At 38.9% G+C, this 20,902-nt stretch overlaps 1 protein-coding gene across 5 annotated transcripts in view; it reads left to right on the top strand.

The window, feature by feature from the left end:
* The window catches only part of STX7 (syntaxin 7), a 900,235-nt gene that overhangs the window by 247,120 nt on the left and 632,213 nt on the right, over positions 1 to 20,902 (top strand). For all 5 annotated transcript variants that reach the window (XM_044063754.1, XM_044063764.1, XM_044063774.1 and 2 more), the window contains one exon: positions 20,121 to 20,281. In XM_044063754.1, the coding sequence (XP_043919689.1) occupies positions 20,121 to 20,281 (161 nt within the window). The remainder of the gene's footprint in view (positions 1 to 20,120; positions 20,282 to 20,902) is intronic.

The following is a 20,902-nucleotide window of genomic DNA, read 5'->3' as shown; positions in this document are numbered from 1 at the left end:
GACCCCTTGTCAAAACAAGGGAAGAGAATCTTTGCGGCAATATTAGACTAACGCCTGACAGAATTTTTGCCACGTCAGAACTTTAACAGTTCACAGATAGCAAATTCTGATTTATCTGTCCTGGTTGTTAACATTTTTTTTATTTAATTGGAAAAGTTGCTACAGTCACATAAGATTTTGTTTATGAAATATGGTTAAAGGATGTTCTTTCAGGATATAAATATTTTACTGTAGTAGATACTCTAACAAAATATCTGGTGGAGGTGTTATGATAAAGATTAAAGATTTTGAAACTTGTGGTTATTTCATGTTTGATAACACCAGTACTGTGGATTGTATAAATGTGACAATAAAGACAACCCTTGCAAAAGATTACAATTGTTTGGAGTATATAGACCACCAAAGTTAAGTGCTGATGACCTGGAGGCATTCGTACATTTCTTGCATGAACAGTTGCTGGAGACTTAAATGTACCAGAAAAAAAAACTTAAGTAATATTGACTCTACATCATTTCAAGGAAATTATTTGCAACCTATACTCAGGAACAACAGTTGCTAAGGATTTTTCTTTTCCATGGTAAATTATTTATTCTGGACATTGCTTGTGCTGCTAAGGAAATAATTAAAATGTAAAAATGTGGTATGGGGAAAGTAAACTTACAAACTGATATATGTGGATTATAAAATTTATTCTCAAACATAACAGATTATACATATGTTTATAAAATCTTGTACAGAACATTTTGGCATGCATTGTGCTAGTAACATCCAAGTAACTTCAGCTACTGAAATTGAATTACACTATATTGAAAAAGTATTCAAACTGGACCCAAACATAGCACAGGAAAGAGATGGCACTAATAACAGTGACCTGAGAACACTTCAGCTTGAACATTTAGTACCATTGTATCTGTTATTCACTTGGCCATTTAAGTATGCGGAGATTCCTCAAGATTAGAAACATGTAGAGACTAGATAAGCAATTAACAACGAAACAATGGGGGGATATATACATATCTCCCAAATATGCAACAAAGTCTAGAAGATAAAGGGTCTTTGCTTTCAAGTGTTTACAACAGGCATTTTATACCCCAAGTAGACTCTTTTTCTTCAGGTGGACAGCAAATGTTGGAGGTGTGATGGGGAAGAAAGAAGTAATTTGGAACATATTTTCTGGCTGTGTAATGAGCTGGAAGACTTTAAAGACTCCCTGCAGACTGTTCAGTCAGAGGTACTGAGTGAGCAATTTGGTATAACTAAAGTAATGAATTATTTGAACTGTGATACATAATTGGAGTTGCCTAGGCCTTGTTGAGTCTAATTATGGTGGTAGCCAAGAAAAGCAATTTCTAAAAAATGGAAATTGTAGTCTAAATCAACTTTACTAGAATTAGAGAATATAGCAACAGAGATAAAACAACTGGAATTGAGATCTTTAGAAAAAGGTAGGAGAAAATTACATAGAAAAAAATGTATTTGTGGGAACAATACATGCAGAGGAAGAACAAGGTTTAAAAGAATGCAGGATTTGAATGAGCTATGTAATGTTTGACTGATAGAGTATAAGTCGTGTATAATGTTTGCAAATAAAATTCTGCCAGTGTGGTTTGTGATGCATAACTTTTGCAACTAAAAGTATGGTAGTATGGGTTTTCATTTATATAAATGTGAAACAATCTGTGTGGTGTCATTCTGTTTATTTTGTTTTGTTTGGATCACGTATGTATGTGCTTAATAAAGGATTTTCGACTGGAAATAGACCGTCTATCATGCTTGAATTACTTGTAAATACCTAATAGAGTTAATAATTCTGTATAACAATATTTCAAAATAAGTTTTTTATTTTTTAATTTAGGATGTTTTTAGGTTTGCTACTTCTACTACAATTTCTGATTTTTTTTCCTGCTTTTTAATATATAGTAATTAACTAGATATACAGGAATTGAAAAACGCCCACACACAAGTTTCTTACACTGTTTCATTTATATAAATGTATGATTCCCTGTCCAATACATGATAAAGATTTAGAAACATGTACTTATTAAACCCACTTAAGAGAGAGGAAAATAGGGCAAGCCCAGATTTGTGTAGACCCATAAGTTCTCTTTCTTGTTGTGGAAAAATTATGAAGTTTTTGATAAATTATTGTCAGAATTATTACAGTTGGGAATTAAAAACATAAAACAGCATGCATATGCTGAAACTAGATCTGGAACTACATGTAATATGATGCTCTACAAAAATATATTAAAAGCTATAAATGAAAAAAAGTGTGCTGTGATGTAATTTATATAGACTTCAGGCTTTGGTAGGGTCCTACATTAAACACACGGATCAATAAATTAGAGCTAAATATTAATATAATCTTGATAAGGTGGATAGCTGCATGACTTATATGGCAAGTAGCATACACAAATAGAGGTGTGAAATTCTAGGTTAGGGTGTCCCACGGGGCTCTTCTAGGCCCATGCTTGTGTAGGTTGAATCTTTCAGGTCTAGCTTTTCCATCTGAGGTATTCTGTAGTCTCTATGCAGATGATTTGGAAATGGGTAGACTGATTACATCTCTTACAGATAGGGCATATCTGCAAAAGAATGTGACTGAATTGATCATTGCCACAGGAGAATAATATGTTGATTAAAAGAAAAAAAAAACATCAAAAGCTAAGTAAAATTAGATTTAGAAGACAGTCTGAAGGATAAAAATTATTTAATACAGCACACGGTGATTGAAACTGTAGATTCATTTAAGGGCTTGAGTATATGGATTGATCTGGCTTTGAGTTTTTCTGATCCTGTCAGCTAGTTGTTTATTGATAGTTACAAAGGTAGTCTAGGAAATCATGAATGATGAAGCCATTGTAAATTGTGTCAGACCCAAACTAAAGCATGGAGTAATAACATGGAAACCTTGTAAGAAAATCTGCCTTAGTAAATTGGAAAGAGTACAGCAGAAATATGCCATGGGTATCTATGTATGTTAACATTTTAGTTATGAAAGATTAAAAATCTAAACATGTACAGTGTTTCATATAGATGTTTAAGAGGAGACCTTATTTAGGTATATAAGGCATTTAGAGGCAATTATATATAGGAATGTTCTAAGTTATCAGAGTAGTATAGAATCATCAGAAAACCTGTGTAAGGGATTATATGGTAATGAGAACTGTACTAATTTCTTCTCTGATAGACTTGCTGACGCATGGATTAGATTAGCAGATCATATTAAAACAAGTAGCAGTTTAGATATTTTTAAGAACAACTTGGTCACTTATGGAATTTGATTGGTTTGGTAAATTGCTAGGCTGGAATGGCATTAATGCTCATGCCTGAAATATATGTAATTACATATATAGTATGTACATATGATTTAATGTTAGAAATTTTGTCAGTAGATTTAAGAACTTTGTCTAGTAATGTTAGAATAGGGGTATTGCAAAGTGATCTTAAAAAGTCTCAGTAATCTAGTAACTTTAGTTGAATGTTTATTTCATAATGATACATTGTTTAATTTTGAATAGTTTGTTTCTAAGTCTAAAATTGCAATAAGAATTGTGTCTTCTGCAAAATATAAAAAAAAAAAACAATAAGTGAAATATTTGTCTTGTCGTATGTATGTGTGTGTGTGTGGGGGGGGGTTACATTGCTAATGCCTGTACTGCTATTGCTGAAGAGAATGTTAGCAGTGGAAATGTGCAAACTAAAATGTATGGTAAAAATGAAGTTATGGCAATGGAGAGTGACAAATCTACAGCTAAAACAACTGAGACAGGATCATGCCATTATGTTGGAACTAAGCTGATCAAAGTACTGTATTTTTAAGGGAAAGGAAGTTCAAGCTCTGCTAAACTCAAGCATGATTACCTTTGTCAAAAGTGCAGTGCTTATGTAAGCATAGGATTAGTAACAACCAAAAGGTAGATGTACTAGAGTCTGTAGTTGTAGAAAAGAATGTCCGTTCACACGTAGTAATTCAAACATTTCTAGGAAAATTGTAACATTCCGAGGCTGTAACCCTTGATTTGACTCATGATGTACTATTAAGTAAATATTTTATAGATTTAATTAGAAAGAGGTAGAGCAGTAGCTTGGTGCACTCATTTCATTTTAGCAATTGGGAGGAGAGCAAGGCAGTGACAACCATACAGAGATACAGAGTCAAACTCCAGTGGATCTGGCACAGAATATTCAAAGGGCTAGAATTTGGTGGTGGTTAGACAGTAATAAGAATCTTGTGGTATCAGACATTGCTTCAAAGACAGCTACAGAAATCCCAAACTTTAAAAGAGGTCCATATATGGACTGAAGGTGAACTGGGAGAAAACTCTGAAGTAAGCATTAGCACAGAAGAAAAGAAAAAAAAATTAGAAGAAATTCATTGAGGACACTTAGAACAAAATGAGACCATGTCATTTTTACCTGAATTGTAGTTAGAGTTCTCAAAAGAATGAAATCAGGAAGTAAGACAATTTATGTTAAGAAACAGAAGACTATTCTCAGACTTTTCTTGGGAAAACAAAACTGATAGAACATAACATAGCCTAACATTCATCTGAGTCCATACAGAGTACCAGAGTCACAGAAATAGTAAGTGAAGAGGTTCAAAAGATACTAAAGTTAGGAGTAATAAGAGTTACAAAGTAAATTACTGAAGTCCAGTAGTGTTTGTGCCTAAAACTGACTGAAGTATTAGATTTTCTAATGACATCAGGAAACTGAATAGCATTTCTAAGCTTGTTAGCTATCCCATAGTGCCCATTACCACTCCTCGATCTGGTTCATCTTAAATCTAACTTGAGGAAGGAAAAAAAGTCTGTCTTCCACTATCCAGTCTGGCTCTCCTCACTTTTATTTTAAGGAGCACTAGATGCTCTGCACCTTCAATACTCTTAAGTTGCTGTATGGAAGGAAAAAAAAATAAGGTTTCAACATTTAAAAACCATAGCAGCTTGTACCTCACAAAGTACTGAAAAAAGTGTTTCAGTCCTGGCTGCAAAATCAGTATGGAAATTCATTCAGAAAAGACAGTACAGAAGTGAATGCAGGTACTGCACTATTCACTGATCAGCATCTGCTAATTGTACCTCGTAAAACTTTGTGTCCAGTGTGGCTACCCCCTAAGTGTTTAGGACACCTTTTACAGCATACTTCTTGGCTCTAAGAAAACATTGAGCTAAGGTGGTAGGTCTTTTATTACTTTGATAATGAAATGTGTTTTCACAGCTTCAAATGTGCACTATTAGTATTTTTTTAAGCTGTCTGGTTGAGGATGAATTAGTTCTGGAAAATAATTGGGATACTTTCTAGGAAGAGTAGTGATACGGTTATCACGTGAAGAAATTGGGGCCATAAAAACTGGCTAATGCCTTCCATGAAGAGCGACACTTGAATGCTTTTCCTGGACTAGTTGGTTACTACAGAAAACTTTGTATATAGTTTTGATAATACTGTTGAAAGATGTCACAAAGGGACAAACTCCTGTCAAGGAGCAATTGTCTGTTCATGCAAACAACGCTTTTAATGAGCTAAAAAGAATCCTGTTTTTTTGAACACGTGTTACTAATTCTTAGGACCAGTTCTTTGATAATGCAGTGTACCATGTGTTAGAATTAAGTTTAGGAACAAAAGACTTTCAAGGTGAAGAGCATCCTGTGTGGTCTATCAGCTGTGGGTTGAACAGTATGGAAAGGAGCTACTCTGCCCCTGAAAGACCGTCTCTGGTGTATTGCAATAAAATGAGCCTTCTGTGCTTTGAAACTTTGTGTATTGGGCAAGCATTTTGCTGTATTAGTAGACCATGCCCCTGTTCAGTGACTAAACAGACATGGTAACAGTAAGTTGTGCTGAATTAACACTTTGCTTACAAAACTTCTAGTTTACAGTATGCCTTAGGGTTACTAATGTCTTACAATTCATGATATTGTGTTAAAACCTTGTGGTTTTGTGCTGTCGGGAGTAGTTATATGGAGAATTTAGGAAAAGTAAAGTGTGGCTTTAAGTAATCATTGTATGTTAATGTTCTGTCAAACCATTTAGGAATGTACATGTATTGGTCAGTAATAAGGCCTTAACTGCCAGTTACTGTTTATAGAAAAGAAGGGTCCCTGTTCAAAGGATTTCAAGACGGTAGCTCTGGAGAATCACAAAGAAGTAAGCAGGAGCTTTCCTGAAGACTTTGGAGGCATGAATTCAACAGTCTAGTTGGGGCCTGTTACGGAGATGTACCTGATAGGGGTACCTGTAAGTCAAAGTGGGAATCTGGGACTGGGAGATGACACCAGCCTTGGATTTTAGGTTTAAATGCTGCCCATTGCTAGAAGAGCTAAATAGACTGTGTGTGTGCTGGAGAAAACCTTGATGGTACAATTTTTATTTATATAAAAAGTCAAAGTGAACTAGTGTTTTTTGTTTACTTTGTGGATGTACAATTTTTTTTTTTTTAAATAAATGCTACCTCCAATGCTTACATGGATTCTACGAATGTAATACACCTGTGCATATGTAGTTCAGAACCCTTGTATGTCTTTTTCCCTTTGAACCATCTACTACTTTGTATGCTATTGCAGCACCTTGTATTGTATCTCATCTTTTGTTACCTGTATCGTACTCTTGCTCTTTTTTTCTCTTCTGTCTCTCTCTTCTACTCATGCACTCCTGTTTCACTTATTCCATGTTAGTTACTGTTTGTCGGTTTCTCTCTGAAATCATATTCCTTTTATTTGTAGTTAAAGAGCTCTTCGCACATTACAGAAACCTCTTAAAAGTTTGCTGTGAAATGTCTGTCGATGTGTATGACACTCCTACTTTAAGAAGAGTAGGGAAAACAGATTTATTACCTCTCTACCTGTGTTATTACTGTAGACTGTACAGGATTGAAAATTATCCATAGTCTGTTTCCTTGTTTGTTGCCGTTTACATTTTGTCTATGAAACCTCTTACTGTTCTCCTGTTGCCGTTTCCTATTTAGTGATTTCTTTACAATGTGGGCATTGCTGTATTAATACACATTATCACAAAAAAATCTTTCTTCTAAACTTTCTATAGACCCGGGTATAATATACTTACCCATTTTCAAGAATGTTATACTGAGGCTTGAGCTGATTATAAGTTATAATCTTCCTTTTACTCTGCCATATTCTTCTGATTCAGAATTTGTGCAAATGTCCTGACTGAAAACACTGTTGCAATATTCCAAACAGGTTATAGTCCCTGATGTCTGGCTGGTGTACCAAAATGTAAATGTTCTGTAAGCCAAATGTCTGATGTGAGTGCAGTAGGTTCATAAGTGGATGTATGAGCATAAATCTTTAGACTATCTTGCTACCAGCTTGAATGCAAGTCTCACACCAGACTGTCTGAGCTTCACATGGTTGTTTTTACCGTAAGCCTTCACAGGTTCAGATAAGTGACCCATTGAGGAACCTTCCCGTTTTGCTTCTCCTGTTGACCTTTGATTTTGTTAGATGTCATCTAGGAAGGGAAAGTGTGATTGTTGTAGGCAGATACTGTACAAAGAAATACATTCACAGTGCCTTTTCTGCTTAAGTGTAGAGCACAATTACATATTTTATTCCATCTGTCACTCCTTCATACCCAAGCCTTTGTTTCATCACGTTTGTTGTTGTTAATTCGTTTCTTGGAGTCTCAACAACTAAAGCAATTAGACCAATCCAAGATGGTGGATCCATCCACTCCTAATGTATTGTCAGCTCAAAAAAAAAACAGCTCAAGTCTGGCCAGGACCTGCTGAGGTTGCAGAACCTGAGCTACATCCAACACTTCCTCAGATGCCGTCTACTGCAAACTTGATGGAGGTTGGTATGGTGTCTGAGAACTGTATGTCCAAAATGATTGCTAGTACCACGGATCATCATTTCAGAAGGTCTGGGATGTGTTCCTCAGAGATTATGGGGTCTCTAATTGAGGTACGTCAATGATTGAAGCTTCTATACTTCGTCTAAGCAGATGTCACCCCTAAAAGAAGCATCAAAAGACAAAGTATGCCCCCCCATTCTTCCAAGGAGAACAAATGGGTAGACTTTTCCCAGTCTCTTTAAGGCTGTTATGGGTCTTGGGCCTCCTCCTTTTTCTAATCCTTCTCCTAATCCTTCTCCTCCCACTCCTCACAAGATTACTGTGGAGTCATCTCTTTCAGAGGAGGATGGACCTCTGATTTCGAATCATTCCCTTGCATGCTGCTGTCATATCCTCTCAGATGGTCAGGTGCCCTGAGATGATGAGAATCCCCCCTCCATGATTCCCCTAAAAAGTCCTCCTTTGAGGAGACTATTGTAAGTATGATGAAGCATTTTGAGTGGGATTTCAAACAAAGAACCGGCATTCAGAAAAGATGCTACAACCTTTTGGAAGTGGGCACCCCAGCTCCTTCTCTTGTCCCTCAAGTCATGGAGCGCTTCCTTGATGCTTTTGAATCTACTTCTTCTGCTCCTCTCAGACTGCAGCTCCTAAGAGGCCTGATGGTCTATAAAGTTCCAGATGACCTCGAATGTCTCTTCAAAAATTCTGTTGCTTATCCTTCAGCTGTTTCCTTGTCCACCAATAAAATTTCAAATCTTCTTTCTTCTGCTAACGTCCTTCCCCCAGACAAGGATAGCAGGGCTATGGATAGGTTGGGAAATAGGTTCTATACTTCCTGTTCCTGGCCTTCAGGTATATAAATTATCAAATCATCATGACCAAATACCTTGTGTCTGTTCATGCCAACATCAATAAGGACTTTGCTGACACAGACAAGCCAGATCCTAAACAACAAGTCCATGGTGGCCAAAGCTACTCTGGTGGCTAGGGTTATCGTAAAATGTAGCTATGGTGTTGTTGAGGCACTCTGTACATCCTCACCTACTGGCTCAATTATTAGGAGATAGGCATGACTATGATCTTAGCCTCTCTCTGAAGATTTCAAAGGTAAGATGCTTTATTTCACCCTGGATAAGGATCTTTATTTTGGACCACAGACAGCTAGCTTATTCAAGACTTTGCAAGCAGAAGGCAAAACTATGACAGACTGCAGACAAATTTTCCTTGCCTTTATACTCGTATACTAAAGAAATTAGCTTGCTAAGTCCGTTACTTTTGTCAGGAGAGACCATAGATCTACTCTCAAACACAAGACAGCACCCAGAAAAAGGTTCCAGGAGGGACCCAGGTCAGAAAGATTTCCCTTCACAAATAAGAGAGTGTGACCATCTTTTCTACAACCCCACCCCCTCGGTCCTTCCCTTCACCTTTCCAAGAGGCTCACTTTTTCCGTTGCAAACTGAGACATGATCACAACAAGCAAGTAGGTTCTCACCATTATCAAACAAGATTAGAGTATCTGGGAAAGAGCTCCCTCCTTTCAAAGACATTCCACTCCTCTCCCCACAACTAGTTGCACATTCTTTTGCCTATCCTGCAGGACTTACTTACTCAAGGTACAATGCAGCCAGTTCCTCTAAGAAAAATCTAAAGAAGGCTTCTTCTGATACTCCACTTATAATACAGACTTTATTGCATCTGAGGAAGGAGGAGTTTGCCATTACCAGTGGGGGAAATTGCAGCTTGAAGTTGGGCCACTGTTCAAGTTTTGTGCTAGCCAGATATCCCATAGATGAGGAATGCAACAGTGAGTGTACTTATCTCCTCAAAGTATAGTACATACCTTATAGAACTGTAATTTCATATACTGGTTCAAGTACATTGAAAAATAATGACTGAGCAGAGATTAGCAGCAATACTGTTCAAAGGAAGTAATTGTCTGTGTAATACAGAAGGAGTGGAGGGTCACATCCAGGCCTACTTTGCTATAGGCTGGTTTGACTTGTAAATAAGGGCAATAAAATTGTCGCCTTTGGCATCTAGACTGGTCCTGACACTTGCCATTGGTGCATGAGGATCAGTTTGGATTCATACTAGGAATACAGTCAAAACCGTGTTATTAATATAGGAAACCAAAAGAGATTCAAGCCCTCTGCTAGTTGGTCTCATCACTGGAAAAACATTTGACTGGATTAATTGGGATAATTATCTGATTTTGGTGTTAAAATTATTTCAGTTCCCACAAAAGGTCATATTTTTGTTGCAGAATTTCCTGGTGCCTCTGTTAAGGTAAATGAAAGTGCAGAATTTTCCTTTTATTTTGGCTTGAGCGTGGATACAATGCTTGGTGTAGATAAATTTCTTTATTGATTTCTCCAGTTTATTTTTCATAGTGTTTATGGTTTTAAAATGTTTTCTCCATATTTACATATTTATAATTGGCTTTTACAAGAGTTTTATTTCATTAGTTTTTAGGTTGCTGGTATATTAGATACTTTAGAAATAATTTTATGGGTGATCATACTGTTTATCTCTGAGAGTGTACATGAAGTATAACACGCTTGATGCCATTTTACCTTAAGAATTGATGTCTCTTTAAGGTTGATTTGTTTAACTAAATAGTCTACTTAAGGAAGTGGGATGGGTACTTCCTTTGTTCTGCTGAAGTCCTTATTTGTTTTGTATTTGGACGAAGCACCATGGTTGGTCTGTATGTTTTGTTACCCTACACACTTTTTTATTAGTACATATTGAAACGGTTTTTATAAAGCCATTGAAATCTGCAATGCCTCAGATTACAGTAACTAGATAAGAGGTAACACTGCTTCAAAATATGTCTCCTGCTCCTGTTTTGGACACCCACCTATAATGTAACCTTTTCTATTAATCATGTAATTTATTTCCGCTCCTGTGACACACCATAAGTAATAATTTTTATCTGATTTTTCAAATAAACCGATTAAATAATGTTCGCATAGAATAAGTGAATTTGCCTTTTTCAAATAAGCTTTTAAAAATTTCCATTTTTTTTCTGGCCTAAGTGACCTTGTCTCCTCCGCAGCTCAAAAAAACAGCTCAAGTCTGGCCAGGACCTGCTGAGGTTGCAGAACCTGAGCTACATCCAACACTTCCTCAGATGCCGTCTACTGCAAACTTGATGGAGGTTGGTATGGTGTCTGAGAACTGTATGTCCAAAATGATTGCTAGTACCACGGATCATCATTTCAGAAGGTCTGGGATGTGTTCCTCAGAGATTATGGGGTCTCTAATTTAGGTACGTCAATGATTGAAGCTTCTATACTTCGTCTAAGCAGATGTCACCCCTAAAAGAAGCATCAAAAGACAAAGTATGCCCCCCCCCCATTCTTCCAAGGAGAACAAATGGGTAGACTTTTCCCAGAGTCTCTTTAAGGCTGTTATGAGTCTTGGGCCTCCTCCTTTTTCTAATCCTTCTCCTAATCCTTCTCCTCCCACTCCTCACAAGATTACTGTGGAGTCATCTCTTTCAGAGGAGGGATGGACCTCTGATTTTGAATCATTCCCTTGCATGCTGCTGTCATATCCTCTCAGATGGTCAGGTGCCCTGAGATGATGAGGATCCCCCCTCCATGATTCCCCTAAAAAGTCCTCCTTTGAGGAGACTATTGTAAGTATGATGAAGCATTTTGAGTGGGATTTCAAACAAAGAACCGGCATTCAGAAAAGATGCTACAACCTTTTGGAAGTGGGCACCCCAGCTCCTTCTCTTGTCCCTCAAGTCATGGAGCGCTTCCTTGATGCTTTTGAATCTACTTCTTCTGCTCCTCTCAGACTGCAGCTCCTAAGAGGCCTGATGGTCTATAAAGTTCCAGATGACCTCGAATGTCTTTTCAAAAATTCTGTTGCTTATCCTTCAGCTGTTTCCTTGTCCACCAATAAAATTTCAAATCTTCTTTCTTCTGCTAACGTCCTTCCCCCAGACAAGGATAGCAGGGCTATGGATAGGTTGGGAAATAGGTTCTATACTTCCTGTTCCTGGCCTTCAGGTATATAAATTATCAAATCATCATGACCAAATACCTTGTGTCTGTTCATGCCAACATCAATAAGGACTTTGCTGACACAGACAAGCCAGATCCTAAACAACAAGTCCATGGTGGCCAAAGCTACTCTGGTGGCTAGGGTTATCGTAAAATGTAGCTATGGTGTTGTTGAGGCACTCTGTACATCCTCACCTACTGGCTCAATTATTAGGAGATAGGCATGCCTATGATCTTAGCCTCTCTCTGAAGATTTCAAAGGTAAGATGCTTTATTTCACCCTGGATAAGGATCTTTATTTTGGACCACAGACAGCTAGCTTATTCAAGACTTTGCAAGCAGAAGGCAAAACTGTGACAGACTGCAGACAAATTTTCCTTGCCTTTATACTCGTATACTAAAGAAATTAGCTTGCTAAGTCCGTTACTTTTGTCAGGAGAGACCATAGATCTACTCTCAAACACAAGAAAGCACCCAGAAAAAGGTTACAGGAGGGACCCAGGTCAGAAAGATTTCCCTTCACAAATAAGAGTGTGTGACCATCTTTTCTACAACCCCACCCCCTCGGTTCTTCCCTTCACCTTTCCAAGAGGCTCACTTTTTCCGTTGCAAACTGAGACATGATCACAACAAGCAAGTAGGTTCTCACCATTATCAAACAAGATTAGAGTATCTGGGAAAGAGCTCCCTCCTTTCAAAGACATTCCACTCCTCTCCCCACAACTAGTTGCACATTCTTTTGCCTATCCTGCAGGACTTACTTACCCAAGGTACAATGCAGCCAGTTCCTCTAAGAAAAATCTAAAGAAGGCTTCTTCTGATACTCCACTTATAATACAGACTTTATTGCATCTGAGGAAGGAGGAGTTTGCCATTACCAGTGGGGGAAATTGCAGCTTGAAGTTGGGCCACTGTTCAAGTTTTGTGCTAGCCAGATATCCCATAGATGAGGAATGCAACAGTGAGTGTACTTATCTCCTCAAAGTATAGTACATACCTTATAGAACTGTAATTTCATATACTGGTTCAAGTACATTGAAAAATAATGACTGAGCAGAGATTAGCAGCAATACTGTTCAAAGGAAGTAATTGTCTCTGTAATACAGAAGGAGTGGAGGGTCACATCCAGGCCTACTTTGCTATAGGCTGGTTTGACTTGTAAATAAGGGCAATAAAATTGTCGCCTTTGGCATCTAGACTGGTCCTGACACTTGCCATTGGTGCATGAGGATCAGTTTGGATTCATACTAGGAATACAGTCAAAACCGTGTTATTAATATAGGAAACCAAAAGAGATTCAAGCCCTCTGCTAGTTGGTCTCATCACTGGAAAAACATTTGACTGGATTAATTGGGATAATTATCTGATTTTGGTGTTAAAATTATTTAAGTTCCCACAAAAGGTCATATTTTTGTTGCAGAATTTCCTGGTGCCTCTGTTAAGGTAAATGAAAGTGCAGAATTTTCCTTTTATTTTGGCTTGAGCGTGGATACAATGCATGGTGTAGATAAATTTCTTTATTGATTTCTCCAGTTTATTTTTCATAGTGTTTATGGTTTTAAAAATGTTTTCTCCATATTTACATATTTATAATTGGCTTTTACAAGAGTTTTATTTCATTAGTTTTTAGGTTGCTGGTATATTAGATACTTTAGAAATAATTTTATGGGTGATCATACTGTTTATCTCTGAGAGTGTACATGAAGTATAACACGCTTGATGCCATTTTACCTTAAGAATTGATGTCTCTTTAAGGTTGATTTGTTTAACTAAATAGTCTACTTAAGGAAGTGGGATGGGTACTTCCTTTGTTCTGCTGAAGTCCTTATTTGTTTTGTATTTGGACGAAGCACCATGGTTGGTCTGTGTGTTTTGTTACCCTACACACTTTTTTATTAGTACATATTGAAACGGTTTTTATAAAGCCATTGAAATCTGCAACGCCTCAGATTACAGTAACTAGAGAAGAGGTAACACTGCTTCAAAATATGTCTCCTGCTCCTGTTTTGGACACCCACCTATAATGTAACCTTTTCTATTAATCATGTAATTTATTTGGCCAGCTAAGACCTGCATGCAATCAACTGAACGTATAAGTGAAGTTAAGTAAATTTTTATCTGCACTTTTTTCAAATAATACACGATTTAAATTAATTTGTTTCTGTTGCATTGAGCAATATCTAGCTGGAAGTTCTGACTCTGTTTTTTTCAGTTAAGGCTTGTTAAAAACCTGCATAGCCAATGATAAGTGGGGTTAGTTTACTTCATTGTTATTCAGTTTCTGTCTTACACAAGTGGTACAGTGAATTATTTTCTGATTAAACTGTGAGCTTTGGCCAGCTAAGACCTGCATGCAATCAACTGAACGCATAAGTGAAGTTAAATAAATTATCTGCACTTTTTTCAAATAATACACAATTTAAATTTGTTTGTGTTGCATTGAGCAATATCTAGCTGGAAGTTGTGACTGTTTTTTCAGCACCCTCCCTGTTTTTGTTTTGGTGTTAATCTTGGTGGCTTTGAAACTGCCCGCCCCTCTTGTAAATTTGCACTTGGATACTCCTCCTGGTCCCATCTCATTTGCTCACTCAAAAAAAAAAAAATTCTGTCTGATTTTACTGCATTTGTGTTTCTTCCTACTTTATTTTGCTTTTGCGTCATCTTAAAGTACTCAGTTGTATTTATTACTGCCTGGTGTAACTCATTCTAAGCCTTTTAGTTTAAGCACTTGGGCTTCAGAGCAGTTGTTTTACATTAAGAAGGTTTGTGATCGGCACTGTAGTGGCAGAACAGGTAGCTTACATCGTTCTAAGTTGGGAATTGCTGATTGAGGGCTCAGTGTCTGTTATTCTAAAGGTGTATTAATTCTGGTTTAAGCACTTGGGCTTCAGGCCAGTTATTTTACATTAAGAGGGTTCATGGTCTGCACTCTTGTGGGAGGAGAGGTTGGGCTCTGCCCTTCTGAGCTGGGAATTTCTGGTTAAAGGCTTATAGTGCCTGCATATTTGAACTGTTTCTTACTGAAATTGGTGCACCTTGTTTGCTGCAGCATAGACTAGATCCAGGCCTGCTGAATCTAGCTTTGTTTGTATGCTTGTTGTTTGTTTGCTTGTTATTTTCCTGAAACGCTAATTCCACCTAAAACGTGGCTTTTCAGCGCTTCTGTGGATCCCTAGTGATATCTGCATTGCTTACTGTACTTATTTCCTTGTTTCACTTGAAAGAAAGTTACTGTTTGTTGTTTTTGCATTTAAGTTACCTGTAACACATTGTATTTAAGTTACCTGGCACTTCCTCACTAAAGCAATTATATAAGTCAGCACTAAAAAATTAAAAGCACTACACCCTCACAAACTCCCCTTGAGTACCTTGTTCCCCATTGGCCTTTTTTTTCAATTATAAAGGAATTCCCAATACTATTCTAGCATGTCCAAAGGTCAGTTGTCAATCTCCTCTCTGGTCCAGCTGGTGAATCTGGGAATCTTGAGGCAATGTTACAACTGCCTCATGTGCACAGACAACCCTCTCCTCTTCCCAACAAATTCCAACACATGTGAGAGATGCAACCATATAGCCAAACTGGAGGCTAAACTCTCTCAACTCAGTACTGGCGTAACCAGTCCGGAGGAGAAGGAAACCACACTCACTACAATTCCAGACTCACATAGACCTACCACGACAGCAAACCAAACACATAAACACACAAAAACATACTCTGAGGCTCTAAATAAAAATCTGCCTAAGCAGCAGAGACCTCCAAAGCTGACACCCAAGCAACCGCTACCCCAAAACAAAACACGTGCAACACATAGCTCACAAAGCCAGTGTGCCGAACAGTCACAGCCCTTAAGGCTAAACAACACACCTGATACACTTGTAATAGGTGACTCTATCGTCAGGCACACTGACGTCCCGCTCACCAGGCTGAACAAGGAGAAGGTCACGGAGAGCTGTCTGTCTGGCGCTAGGATCCGCCACATAACACAAGCACTCAGGTCACTCCAAGGCAAGTACAAATATGACTCTGTCATTGTCCATGCTGGTGTGAATGACCTGAGACGTACCTCCATGGACTACATGAAAAGAGACATAGAGGAGCTCTCTGAGCATGTAGCCCAGGCCGGTATGACCCTGACCTTGAGTAGCATCTTACCCTCACCAAGAATGATGCCACAATATGAAGACAAGATGATCAATTTCAACAATTGGCTTAAGTATTGGTGTCATTCAAAGGGGATCCAATGCCTGTCAGCCTGGGATGACATGCTCGACAAGCCACGATGCATCGCTAGGGACGACTTGCACCTGTCACCCCTGGGCTTTTGGATATTGGCAAAGGCTCTTGCCACCCCCATAGTGCCGTTTTTAGGCAAGGCTCAAAAGACAAACCCACCTCCATAGGTATCACAAGGGATAAGAAACTAAGAGTAATGCTACTCAACACCAGAAGTCTAAACCTCAAGATGCATGCACTCAAAACTCTCCTTAGCATGGAGAACATCGATATCTGTGCAGTAACAGAAACCTGGTTCAAGGCTCCCGAGAACACCCCAGCACTACCAGGTTATACTTCATACCATGCTTTTCGGCCCCAAAACTTGGACCGAACCACAAAAGGAGGGGGAGTATCAATATTCGTCAAAGATACCCACACCTCCAGGTTGGTGGCACAGCAGAAAGCATCAGAGAACTATCCATGTGCAACTAACAGTGGGTGAAACTGCCTTCCAGTTTATAGCCTGCTACAGACCACCCTCCCAAACCCAGGAACCCCACTCAGCCTTCCTGAGAACACTGGAAAATATGAAGGTCTCTCCAAACACCATTATATTGGGCGACTTCAACTACCCAAACATAGACTGGGATCATTACTCTAGCTCCAACACCCTAGCCCAAAGGTTCCTAGAATTTATAAACTCAAATGCTATGGAACAACTTGTTACCACTCCCACAAGAGGGGAAAACATACTGGACCTGATCATCATCAACATGGGGACTCTATGCTCCAGACCAGAAGTGTATCCCTCACTGGTAAGATCAGACCATAAACTAATCTCACTGGATATTCACATCCCGACCCCACCCCCTGCCCAGAAAACCACAGTGAAAAACTTCTCTAAAGCAAATTTCACACTCCTCAAAACCGAGGTGGAATCCTTCAAAGCCCAGTGTGGAAAATACGCCCAGACCGCAGAATCCTTTATAAACGCATTCTATGAACACCTTCAGGAATGCATGGATCATGCAATCCCAAATAAAACCAAGACCCAATCCTCCAAAGGCAGACGTCCTGTCTGGTGGACACCAGCCATAAACAAACTGTACAATAGAAGGAGGAAGTTACTACATGATAGAGCAAAATCCCAAAAAGGGAAGGCATCTCTGATCAGTATTAGCAAAAAACTACGGGCATTCATAAAATCATCTAAGGCCAGCTTCAAGAGAAAAATTGCACAGGACACTAAGGATAATCACAAGGCTTTCTTTAGTTATGTTAGGATCCTGGGTGGGAATTCCCAGATATGCTCAGAATTAGTCCAAAATGACAAAAATACACCGAACCCACAGACATTGCCAACATCCTAGCTGACAGGTTCAGCGCAAACTCCCCCCCCTCCCCACCAAAGGGGCAAATATCTATCCCAGCAGAGTGCTTCCCACCCTGACGTCTCAGATGCTCAGGTAAGAGCCGCCCTCTCCAAAGCAAAAAACACAGCATCAATGGGACCAGATGGTGTCCCGGGCTGCGTCCTACATGAACTCCAAGAAGAGCTAAACCCAAACATAAAACTACTGTTCAGTCTCAGCCTTTACTACGGGATATGTACCCAAAGAGTGGCGTACAGCAACAGTGGTCCCTCTCCACAAAGGTGGTGCCTCAACAGATCCTGGAAACTCGCCCCATAAGCCTAACTAGCTTGGTGTGAAAAGCTATGGAAAGGATCATCATGGACCTCATAAGTAAAGATATTGGGGACCTACAGACACTGGACCCTACCCAGTTCGGCTTTGTTAAGGGCAGATCCTGCCTCTTAAACCTGGTCAATTTCTTTGAAACAGTCACCAAGGCCATTGACGAGGGGAAGGTGGTCCACACAGCCTACCTGGACCTCGCAAAAGCCTTCAATACAATACCCCACTCGGGCATTATAGATAAGCTCACCAGATTAAATATAAACCCCTATGTCACTAGATGGGTTGCAAACTGGCTCAAGGACAGAACCCACATGGTTAGAATTGCTGGAGCCATGTCAGACTCCAAACCAGTTACAAGTGGCGACCCACAAGGCTCAGTCCTGGGACCTCTCTTGTTCGGTATATATTTCTCGGAGGTACAGGCCAACACGGAAGGACTGTGGCTGACCAAGTTCACAGATGACTGCAAACTGGGCGCCATAATTGACACTCCAGCCGACACAAGCATCCTCCAAAAGGGCCTCGTAGAAACAGACAACTGGTGCCAGAGCCATGGCCTCAAGCTAAATGCCAAAAAGTGTCTAGTCATCCCCTTTGGCAAAAACAAAGTGCCCACAAATTACCACATAGGTGGTAATCCATTAAGTATGGAAGAAGTAATTAGGGACCTGGGGACCCAAGTTGATAATAATCTCTCATTTGACAACCACGTGGCCAAAGTGGTTAGCAAAACATTTTATATAGCCCACCTAATCATGACGGAATTCACATCTAGATCAGGGGAGTTCATCGTGCCTCTTTACTCATCCCTCATCAGGCCCATAATTGAGTACAATGCCCCTTTTGGGATGTACCTTACCAGACACCTGCAGCAACTGGAAAGACCCCAAAAGTACCTTACCAAGAGGATCAAAGGGCTCAAACAGATGCCATATGCTGCCTGGTTAAAGAAACTCCAGCTCTACTCAATGGCATACCGCCTGCTCAGAGGCGATCTGTGCCTGTATAAAGCCATGTCCAACCCGGAATTAATGGACATGCTGCACCTCAGAAAATCCAAATCCCAAGCTACCGAGACTTGAACCTCAGCACTGAAATAAATAGGACATGCTGGAGGGACATATTCATAACCCAGAGGCTCCCTTCACTCTGGAATAAAATCCCAGTCCAGGTTAGGCAGAGTCCCTCATTGACTCTCTTCAAGAGGAATCTTGATGAGTGGATGGGAGATCGTAGGTTTACCCCGGGTATCACTTCTGTGTCACTGTTAGACAGAGGCACAGTATACTAACCTCAAAAAAGGGCATAGCAAAATTAATTTAAAATGGGTGGCGAAAGCCAAACACATTCTGGCTAGGCTTATAAATGCCCTAGGCCAGATAGCCTAGTATGAACCTATGAACCTATGATGCATCTCTAATGGACAGTACTACTTATGGCCCAAGATAATTTTAACTGATGAACATTTCCAAATGCACAAAAACATCTACTAACTTGTCATGCTTTAAGAAGGAAGACAGTGATTTAAATACTTTTCTTAGAACTTCAAAGTAAAATATGCATTTCTTGCCTTCAGAAATGCTGTTTTTGTATAACATAATTACGTAATTGAGAATTCATTCCATGTTTTTTTAATTCAAATCACATTTCTGTATCTTTTCAGATGTTTATTACTACTAAATAAGTATATGTATGCACACACACATATGTATATGTGTGTGTGTGTGTGTGTGTGTGTATACATACATATGTAAATTATGTAGTGTAGGGCAGTAAATCAAATGGAGACTGCTATGACACCCAGGAGGTCAACTCCATTTGGTCTACATAGACAGGTGGTCAACAGGTATGCAAAACCATCAGACCCAGTTAGGGGAATATTTTCTTTCATTGGGGATTGTACGATCATGTGTACAGTTAGCAGGGGGTGAGCGCCCCCCTGTAAGAACAATTGCCATTGGTTTAGTCCACTCTGGGGTAATCCCCAGAGTATGCAGTTATTTTGAAGTCCTGACAATGAGCATGAAGTGATTTTGAAGTTCTGATGTTAATCTCCTGGATGTTGGGGCTATGTCCATTTGACCTACTGTCCTACATCCATATTTGTTTTTCTACAAATTAGGTGACTGATCATAAGCTAGATGCTGAGCTGAAGTACCACCTTATGTGTTATGCAATGTGACTCATTTCCAAAGCTTTACTTGCTGTATGGTTGCTCATAACTGCTGAACAAACTGATCATCTTAGAAAGTGTGTTAGTGGGAAACATGGTAAATTTAATGGTATAAAGATGCAGTTATAGCATATCATATCTCTTTGAATGAAGACAACTTACCCGTTTTTGTATTGTTTAATATTTTTTTTCAGATGCCAGACTCCAGTGGTTAGTGTTTACACCACCACCTATTCTGAACCTCCTGCCTTGTGCCACCATTTTAGCAGTCATGTCTACCAGCCTGCTCTTAGTGCTGAAGCTTCTACACTTACACAGTCAATATCCGTCAATATTCAGAAGATAACACATCATAGTAAGTTATGTCATCTGTTGCTTCTAAAGGTTCTTTCTTCATTTTGACCAGCTGACTCTATTTTACTAAAAACAAGCTTATTTTGATTATTCTCAGACATCATTTTATAAAACACTATTGCCAGTGTGTTTAAAATGTTTTATGGAACAAATGTCCCGTACAAGTCAGCAGATATTGTTCTAAAGTAAATCATTATTTTTTGTTGGTATGAAATGATTGAATGGAGAATAGACACATGGGTAAGCTGGGCTGTCTATTAGATTCCTCTAGCATTTGGCCAGACTGTTGATAGACTTTCTGATGATAATCTTCAACCAATCACTGACTAGTGCATTAGTTCCTGATGACATAAAAATAACAAGTGTGGTGGGTGGAGAGAGGGAGGGAGCAGGAAAAAAAACATTGGGAGATAGCATTGATGTCGGGGAAAGAAAATGAGAGAATTAGGTGGGGGATATCCCTTTCTTCTCTCTCTTTTTTTTCAGATTTTTTTTTTCATTAAAACATAAATAATTTCAAAATGTGCAATAATCAAATAAAAAAAGAAAAGGGACAATGAAGTGCACTTTAAATATTAGTAACACAGTTGATGAATTTTTTATATATATGTGTGTGTGTGTG

This window comes from Protopterus annectens, chromosome 1.part0 (genome assembly GCF_019279795.1).
Source record: "Protopterus annectens isolate FY-2018-M chromosome 1.part0, PAN1.0, whole genome shotgun sequence".
Classification (NCBI taxonomy): domain Eukaryota; kingdom Metazoa; phylum Chordata; order Ceratodontiformes; family Protopteridae; genus Protopterus; species Protopterus annectens.
Note: the sequence above shows the minus strand (reverse complement) of the source record. Positions and strands in the feature narration are given on the sequence as shown.